The sequence below is a fragment of the Protobothrops mucrosquamatus genome, unplaced genomic scaffold, assembly GCF_001527695.2.
Source record: "Protobothrops mucrosquamatus isolate PMUCROS unplaced genomic scaffold, P.Mucros_1.0 scaffold562, whole genome shotgun sequence".
NCBI classification, from domain to species: Eukaryota; Metazoa; Chordata; class Lepidosauria; order Squamata; family Viperidae; genus Protobothrops; species Protobothrops mucrosquamatus.
This window is the reverse complement of record NW_015386865.1, coordinates 291,736-301,704: the sequence shown is the minus strand read 5'-3', so window position 1 is coordinate 301,704 and position 9,969 is coordinate 291,736. Positions and strand designations below refer to the sequence as shown.

At 39.7% G+C, this 9,969-nt stretch overlaps 1 protein-coding gene across 1 annotated transcript in view; it reads right to left on the bottom strand.

The window, feature by feature from the left end:
- LOC107288569 (myeloperoxidase) overlaps window positions 1-9,969 on the bottom strand; it is a 39,271-nt gene that overhangs the window by 13,592 nt on the left and 15,710 nt on the right. Inside the window, 8 exon segments of the mRNA XM_029284390.1 lie at window positions 690-786; window positions 1,246-1,483; window positions 2,881-2,998; window positions 3,136-3,364; window positions 4,035-4,353; window positions 5,297-5,503; window positions 6,733-6,736; window positions 6,985-7,222. Of these exon segments, the coding sequence (XP_029140223.1) occupies window positions 690-786; window positions 1,246-1,483; window positions 2,881-2,998; window positions 3,136-3,364; window positions 4,035-4,353; window positions 5,297-5,503; window positions 6,733-6,736; window positions 6,985-7,222 (1,450 nt within the window).

The following is a 9,969-nucleotide window of genomic DNA, read 5'->3' as shown; positions in this document are numbered from 1 at the left end:
TCTCAGCCTAGCATTTGAGTGGGTAGCCTGAGGTCTTCACAGCTGAGCTGAAGAACTCTGCTGAACCAGCAGAAAACTCAAGGGGTATAAAATTTGATGATTTCTGGACAACTCCAATCTTTATGATGATAGAGAATATTAAGGACAAAAATTGGTGGATTCCCCTGGATTTCTTATTTCTCCCATCAAACATTACCGCACAGTGGAAAAAACACCCACTGAATATTGTCTTTGTTGTGGTGTGAAACTGAGACGAGGAGGAAGCAATCACTAGATTTTGACAGCTAAACTAGTTGATTTAGCTCAGTCAAATTTTCATATAGGTTTTGTGTAGGTGCCTTAAATCAGAGACTTCTTTATTATTCCCATTTTTTTAACCTTATTTCTCTTTAAACATTATTTAATCTTAGAAGATTAAATTTATACATAATTTATATGTCCACCCATCTCATAGATATGACTCTGGGTAGTTAACAAAAATAACAACAAAATAAACAGTAAAAACACCAAAATTTAAAAAACAACATTAATAGCACGAGGACATTTATAGCAGTCCACATTCAAATCAGCCATGAAGCGAATTCACCCATACTGTCGGGGCCCCAGGCTAGATGGCAAAGCCAAGCTTGTTAAGGTCTGATAAAAGACCAGCAGGGTCAGGGCAAGTCTAACCTCAGAGGGGAAAATACTCCAGAAGATGGGCACAATGGCACAAATGTCTCTGTTTCTGGGTCAGATGAAATTCTCCTGTGGGATGGAACCCGGAGCGTGTTACTCCTTTTGGATCTAACAAGGTGGGTAGACACCAGTGGAGAGAGTAAGTAATTCAGCCCCAAGTTATGAAGAGCTTTCAAGATTGCCGCCAGCATCTTGAATTCACCCAGAAGCATACCAGTAGCTAAAGAAGCTCCTGAAGCAATTGTGTCTCGGCTGCCAAACATCCACAACTGTCTGTGCCATTGCAATTTGTGGCAGATTACGCTTCGACATACTTTTCATGGGCAGCCCCATGTAGAGCATGCGGCAGTAACCCAATCAAGAGGTGACTAAGGCATGAGTTACTGTGAGCTGGGCCTCTTAGTCCAGGAATGGACACAACTCGTACACAATACAAAACTATGCAAAGGCCCTTGTGGATACAGCTACCATCTACTCTAAACAGCACCTGCTATCCAAGAACTGACCAGGTCCATTTCAGTTTCATTGTTTGAGATCAGGCAAAATTGACCACTTGCTGGGACTTACCTTCTTGGATAACTCTCCATGTAGCAAAGAACTCATTTTCTAAGGGTGTTTGACTCACAACTCGGTAACGGCTGTCTAAGCGAGACACAGTTGGCCGCACTGAATTATGTCCAAAACGGAAACCATTGGTAAAGACGTTAGAAATTCGGGGATCCACAGAGTCATTGTAGCCTCTGTAGGAACGCAGAGCCCTAGAATCCCCCAGTAGGGCAGGTATATATTCTGTATAGGTGATTTTCTAGAGCAAAAGGACAAAAAGAAGAGTCAACCTATTGGAAGAAAGCAATTAGTTAGTAATGATTATCACTAATACTACATTGAATATTAGAAGCAGAAGACCAGTCTTCCTCAACGTGATGCTATGAGGTTTGTTCTTAAATATGTGTGTTTTGTATTACTAATTTGGCTTCTACAACTTTTGCAGGCTTACAAGACAGAATACAGATAGTCCTCGACTTACATCTGTTTGTTAGTGACTCTTCAAAGTTACAAGGCACTGAAAAAAGTGACTATGACTGTTTTAACACTTATGACTGTTGCAGCATCCCCAGAGTTATGTGATCAAAATTCAAACGCCTGGCAGCTAATTTATATTTATGATGGTTACAGCGTCCTGGGCTCATGTGATGACCTTTTTCTACCTTTTGATAAGCAAAGTCAGTGAGGAAGGCAGATTCTCTTCACAATCGTGTTACTAACTTAACAACTGCAGTGATTCACTTAACACATTTGGCAGGAAAGGTCATAAAATGGGGCAAAGTCACTTAACGAATGTCTTGCTGAGCAACAGAAATTTTGGGCTGCATTGAGGTCGTAAGTTGAGGACGACCTGTACTTTAAACTCAGCACACAGATATTATGTCAGCAGATATTTAAGACCCCTTTTCTAAATCCTGGTGCTGGCCTCACTGAGGGAGGAATTATTACCAGACCTAAACTGGTATTAACCAGCTTTTTGAAATTGCACAACACATGAACCTTGTTTCACACATGTTGCCTTATAAGAATGCCAAAACCAAGTTCCCAGTGATGTGCACCTTCTGTAGGGATGCACTACAACCCTCAATGGTCAAATCCTGGCAAGTCAAGCTGCCACTGAATGGGGAAAGCCATTCCTAGGAGAGAGACGTTAGCTGGGAAAGTCTTATTCGGACCCACAAGGAGTGGTCACCTGATCAGATTCAGATGCTTGGCAACCAGCATGTATTTACGGTAATTGCAGCATCTCAGGATCATGTGATCACCATTTGCAACCTTCCCCACCAGCTTCTGACACGCAAAGTCAATGGGGGAAGTCAACATTTGCTTAACGATCGTGTGAGTCACTTAACAACTGCAGTGATTCACTTAACAATGGTAGCAGAAAAAGGTCGTAAAATCAGGTGCTAGTCACTTAACCACCCTGCTTAGCAACAGATATTCTGATTCTAACTGTGGTTTTAAGTCGAGAACTACCTGTAACTAAATAAATACATTTAGATGGCAAGTGTCATGCTCAGGCCACTCAGTGTTACACCCTAATGGTCTTACTCTATAGGGCTGGTTACTCTGGGCTTCAAAGAGGGGTTAAGCCACTTAAAACAGAATTGTTCCTTCATTTTGTGCAAAATGGTCATGGAACTATTCATCCCACACCTGCATCATGGCTCCCAAGATTTTCCGGGATTCCTGATAGAGTTCTTCTCCACTCATTTGTGGGTTCANAGGCATGAAGCCAGATGGGTCACTTTGGACCAGCCAGTCTCTCTCAGCCCTTGCAAATCACTAGCAATGCTGAACCATTCTTGAAATTATTGACCAAGAACCCCCTTTGTATACTGTAAAACCATTCAGGTTTCAGGGAATGCCCTGCTAAACAGGAAAGTCCCTAGCTGTTCTGTAAAAATCTACATTGAAGAGTTTAATCTCAGGTCCATTGGAAGTCCATTCTGAAGCTCTGGTGCTATCATCATAGTGGCTTGCTGACAGATCCACATCCAAATAACTTCTCTCACAGTCAGCAAGCCCTCTTTCATGCTTGGGCAGAAGGCACCACAGCTACTTAGAAGGTGCAAAGCATAGAGCTTCATCTGCAGATCTACAGGTGGCCAAGTACCTCTCTCAAAGGCCTTGCACAACCCTGTCAGATATCTAAACTCTTCATACAAGAGCACCCTCTCCCAGTTTTTTCCAAAAGTTTCCTTTCACCAGAGATAAAGGAAATTGGGAAGTGAAAACTCTTAAATGAGTTACAGCAGTTCTCCAAGTGGCAGCAGTCTTCAGACCAGCCTTTAACAGAATAACAGAGTTGGAAGGGACCTTGGAGGTCTTCTAGTTCAACCCTCTGCTCAGACAGGAAACCCTATACCATTTCAGACAAATGGTTGTCCAATCTCTTAAAAACCTCCAGTGATGGAGCACCCTCTGGAGGCAACTGTTCCAGTAATTAATTGTTCTAACTGTCAGGAAATTTCTACTTAATTCTAGGTTGGTTCTGTCCTTGATTATTTTCCATCCATTGCTTCTTCTCTGCATTCAGGTTCTTTGGAGATTAGGTTGACCCCCCCTCTTCCTTGTGGCAGCCCCTTAGATATTGGAACACTGCTATTATGTCACCCCTACTCTTTCTTTTAATTAAACTAGACATACTCAATTCGTGCATCCATTCTTCATATGTTTTAGCTTCCAGTCCTCTAATCATCTTTGTTGCAACTATTCCTTTTTTGTCTTCCTATTATCCCTTTCACTTGATGTGACTTCAGTTTGCAAGAGCAGCCTGGAAGAAATGATGCACCTTTCAAATAACTTACCTGCCAAAAAACAGGGGATGTTGAGGGTTTTATTTGTTAGCCTGCAATTTTCCAGAAAGCCTTCAGGAACACCAAAGGGGAGATAGGCAAGGCCTCGATCGTTGAATTTGTTATTCACAGCTAGCAATCCTAGGTTGTTTGTGAAATTTCTTAGCTGCATTGCCCACTTGTCTTCACTGGCATATACCATACTGGCATCAACAAAGGCTGTGATTGCATTGATCTGGTTGCGAATGGCATAGCCACCGTTGCACGCAGGAGCAGCCCGGGTAAAGGGGATGCACTTAAACTGCTTTTTTGAAGGATCATTGGGTGGGATCTAGAGCAAAAATATGAAGACAGGTAGGCATCATTATACTCATGCTTTCCTCCTTTCTCGCATTAATATTTAAAAGGAACATATGACGAAATGGAGCCATGCTTGGAAGATGTATAAATATGATCCAATTCTGGAATGAGTTAGTTTTGGTGATGGGTTTTGGACTTTAACTCATATCAGTCTGAGTAATCATAGCCACGTAAGTGAGCATCTGAAGACCTTCAAGTTAGATCAAGAGATTAGATCTAGTAAGCATGGTAGCTCAGCAATGCTGTCTTTTTAATATTTATTTATTAAGAAATTTGTATGGCTGCCCAACTCATTTACATTGGACTCCAGATGACTTATAAAGATAAACTCCTAGTACAAAAACCTATAAACACCCATGTACCTAATGACAAAAATCAGACCAGCCTCTTGGTGGGCTCCGTATCACTATGGGGTCCCCAGATCCACTGGCAGAACTATATTTTCTGTCTCTTCACTGGCATATGCTTAGATTAGACACCAAGGAAGTAGACAGGGAGATTGAAATAAAGCTGGAAAAGCAGAACTCGGAAGCACTGGGAAGATAAAGAACAGAGGCTGTCAAATTTAAGTGGTTGTCCCAAAGGTGCTTTTTCAAGAGGCAACTGGATTTTCTTCGTTTTTCCTTGAAGACATTTCGCTTTTCATCCAAGAAGCTTCTTCAGTTCCAACTGAATGATGGAGAATGGAACTATTTATATTCCTTGCAGTCATCTGGTTGTTGGCACACCCTCTGAGAGTTGTTGAGGTCACCTGGAGGTTTATCAGCCAGAACTGAAGAAGCTTCTTGGATGAAAAGGAAGGAAAAACAAAGAAAGTCCAGTTGCCTCTTGAAAAAGCACCTTTGGGACACTCATCCTGAGTGTCTCTCGATAGCTGCTAATCCATGCAGAAGTAGATACAGAATTTCTCATACCTGGATTGGAAAACATGGTGGCCCTTTCTCACAGCTGTTAATGCAATCTATTCCTTTTATGAAGGTGAGGGTCGCTGTTACAGAAGGTCCAAAATCCAAATCATGATTGAAAAACTGCCCCCACTGCATAAACATGACTGAGCGGAAAGGATCATCCGTGAGGTTTACATTAGGAAAGAAGACAATGTCGTTGGATACAGCCCGGACCTGTTACCAAGAAATTGTTATCAAGAGTGGCAGAGACAGAAGGAAAGAAAAGAGGTTTATGAAAACCCACCTGGAACAATTACAAATTGCTACATGCTAATTTAGGAGAAAGAATGTAAAGGTTTATTTGCAAAAACTGCCAATGAAATAATTTAAGACAGTGGTTCTCAACAGACCCCTGGGGAGCCACAATGTCGTCATGGGGGGAGGGGGGATCTATGAAGGCTTGAAGAAATGTTATGATTTAAATCTTGAGTTAGGACTGGGGGGGGGGTTGTCGCCATGGTCCACAGCCACAAAAGATATTTAAAGGGGGTCAGTGGTGAAGAAAAGTTTGAGAACCACTGATCTAGGAGTCTCCTTCTTGATGAAACAAGAGAGAGGAATGATTTCAAGGTCTTCAGGCAGAAGAATTAAATACAGATGGTTGACACTCTGGAACTTCATTAAAAGCAGCTAACTAAAAGGACTAAATAAAAAAGATTTATCTAATTATCTATTATCTAATCTTATTTTATTTTATTATTATATCAAATATAATATTATATGTTAATTATTAATATTAGGTATTAGAATTTCAGGGGCCTTATATATGGGACCTGCAATAGAACATTCCAGTCTGAAATGCTTCTGCTCAGCATCCAGTCAAATAGACAAGTCTTTTTTCAGGGTGCTTGGTTCTTTCACTCCCTTTTGACAAAGCTTCAAACAGTCAATAAACGAATGGTTGTAAGTTGAGGAGTAACTATATTACAAAGACAGCACAGGTAGCATGCTGACCGAGTAGGAAGTGATCATAATACAGTCATCCAGACCGGTTTTTCAAAATATATACCAAGGCCATGCTATATAAACTACACTGTGTCTTCCTCTTAATTTGTCTAATCTTTGAAATATAACAGACCAAAGGCCTACGTTGTGGTTGTTCAGGGCTGGTCAGCAAGTTGGGAGCCCATTGTGCACCATAGTTATTTGCATATTTGATATATTTATGTTATATCTTCAAAGTTTATTTAAGTGAGTCAGGATTTGGCCACAATGAAGTCTCTGTCTTTTCATTTGCAAAACTACGGTATAAGATACGATTCTTTCCAGTTTCATGAAAATGCCACTCTATTCCTGTTTTCTTTTGCTACAACTAGTGTACAAAAGCACCAGATCATTTACAGGCCTTAAACTATACCTGGATCACTCCTGCTTTGACAGACAAATTTAGGACTCCTTAGTACATTTCTGGCTATGATCCTTCAATTACATCAATTATTCCATTTCTCTAATCCCCTTGCCTCAACTCTTGGTCTCTTTCCTCCCCTTTTAAATGTTTTTATCCCTTAAAACCCTGGATCCTTTCTGTTATGTACTGAGCTTGAACTGAGGAACAGGTGCAGGGAGCTGCACTGAAATCTTTAGCAGACCACTGGCCTGCTAACCCAGACAGGCTGTCTACAAGTTAGTTAGTATGCATTTAAGCGGGAAAATACNCCAAAATGTAAGATATCACCCTCTTCACTTAGCAGCCCTTAGCACTTAAAAACAACTAGACTAGGGTCTTGGCCACCAAAAGATTGTCCGTTTCTATTCGAGAATCATACAGGTTATTGCATTCGCCTGTAATGGTCCGGTAAGGGTTCTTCTCATCACATTCTTGTGTACTGATCTCTTGGGAAGCACATCCGCTTGCTTTGTAGATAGTTTGCATCTGGGAAGGGGAGAGCACATCTGTGGGAAAGCAAAGGGATTTAGACTTCAGGGCTGCAAAAATGACAGAAGAATGCAAGACTAGAGTCACTTGCCTTCTGAATTAAAAACCGAAAGCAGGCTTTATGTTTTGTAAGGATGAGAAAATTTAAAAGGTGAAAGTCTATGGAGATTCCCAGTCATCCAAGTCATGGTTGCCCAAAGGTGCTTTTTCCAAAAGTAACTGGACTTTGTTTTTCCTTGAAGACATTTTGCTTCTCATCCAAGAAGCTTCTTCACTTCTGAAGTGAAGAACTGAAGAACAGAATTGAAGAAACTTCTTGGATGAGAAGCAAAACATCTTCAAGAAAAAAACAATGTCCTTTTGAAAAATCACCCTTGGGTTAAAAGGTGGAACATTTTCCTTTTTCAGAGATGTTGGGTAGCTATTAAATATTATTCATAACAGCTCCAACCAATTGCTCTACAGTAATCAGTAACTTAATGGTTGCATTCCTAAAACATGCTAAGCTTGGTTAATTTTAACTGGTTCATTTTTGTCCATGTGTGAGGCTTAGCAGGTTATGTTTTAGGAGTCAAGGTATTATGCAAATTCAGAAAATGGGTTAAGTAGTAGCCAAGTTAAACATGTTGTTCAATAGCAGCTATCTTGAACTCTTCAAGTCAATCTGTTGCTCAATGTAGGATCTGCAAAGCAGAATACAAGTATAGCATCTCTGAAGCATGACTGCTTGGGTGGTTCTTAAATGACTTTAAGGTAGAAGAGCCCACCACTTCCCATCACACATCTATGGAGATTCTCTGCTTATTTTTTCTGCAGAATGGACATAGGGCAGAAAAATCCTGCAGAAAGCACAGCTCCACAACACAGTCCTTTCAACAGTTCCAAGAAGGCTCCACACCCATTTGCACTACTCAGGTGACCCTGAGGACACAGACAAACCCCCAAGTGGCCTCAACGGCTCTCTAAAAGGATGCAAATGGCCAGCTGTCTGCAAGGAATATAAATCCTTCCATTCTCAATCATCCAGTCAGAGCTGAAGAAGCTTCTTGGATGAGAAGCAAAACATCTTCAAAGAAAAACAAGAAAATCCAGTTGTCTCTTGAAAAAAAATATCTTTGTGACAACCATCAAATGATGTTCCATTGATTAGCAGCTCTTACAGGTTTTTGTGGAGCGGTTTTTTAAGCCCCCAATTTCTTTCTCTTTAATTTCCATTCATTGATCTGAGTTCTACCTTAGGAACAATTAAGAACACTCTACTCTAGCTTCTCCTATCAATTTGAAGATCTTCTCTTCTCTAAATTTAAAGATACATATCCCTTGGGTAATGTTAATAAATAAGAGTTAATTTCTAACTTCCCACCATCTTAGCTATTCTTCTCTGGATCATCTCCAGTTTCCCAATATTCTTCTCAACATGTAATGCTCTTATAGGCTTTGGTAAAGCACTATAAAAGTAATATAAATATAGGAATATCAGCATTAAGGTTTCTTTGTGCCGTACCTTGCAGAGATTTGTTTATTTTTGTTTATATTTCATATTTCTAAACTTCCCATCTCCTTTAAAGAAGGGCTCTAGGCAATGTTTTAATTTAGTCTTATGCATTATTATGCAATTGAATCTACATAACACATCATAAAACTATTGAAAATGCTAAAGAAAAAAAGAGTCTTCTTGATGTATAGGACGAGATTTGAGAAAAAAAGACAATCAAAAGCATTCTCTGAAAAGATTTCCCATGAAATTCTTATGAAGACAGATGCTTCCATATAAAATATTAGCTTAATACAAACAATCATTATTCATGTCATTTTTGGTTGCCCCACCCAATCATCAACTGACATCTAACATAAAATGATTAAATTCTTAGATTTAAAAAAATCTCTTTTGCTTCCTCTTTGAAGATGATTGGCCAAGAAATGTACATGTACTTTGCGGTCAAAATGAATAGATTGCAGGCAACTTTTAATGCATTTTTTTGCACATTTTTCCAAACCATACAGTTTTATCTACAATTTTGACAAATGCACATAATTTTTGCAAACAATTTCCCCTAATAAATCTGTAGTGCACCTCTATATATGTATATTTCCAGGAATGGATGTATTTTCCTACAGAGTTTTCCTTCATATAGGTTTGCTTTCCAGTAGGGAAACTGTATTACAAGAAGTAGAGAAGGACAAATGTTAAAGGACAACCTAGTTTCCATGAGATGCTAATGTGTGAGGCTGAATATTTATGAGCACCATTTGATATTTTAAAAGCTTATACTATAAACATTGGGGTTGGAGTTTTCAAAATGAAACACCCAGCATTAATTTTGATTTGTCTGTGATAAGCTAAGTCACTGCAGAAGTTATGCAAATAGCAAAAAGTGTAAATTAAGCATGGAAGAAAACCCAGCATTTTATTTTCCTTCCTTTTGGTTACTTTTTTTTTGTTACTTTCGGTTACTTTTTCCTGCCCACCTAGCAGATTGAAAGCACACAAATGCAAGTAGATTAATAGATACCATTTTGGTGGGAAAGTAACAGCATTCCGTGTGCCTTTGGCATATAGCCATACTGGCCACATGACCACAGAAAATGCCTTTGGACTATGCTGGCTCTCTCGGCCAAGAAACGAAGATGAGCACCGTGCCCTGGAGTTGGACACAACTGACAAGGAAAATTTTACCTTTACTTTTGGTTAGTGTATTAGTTCAAAAATGCAAAATACCTGTGATATTGAATTCCTGAGGAAATACATCCTGCAGCTTCTCTT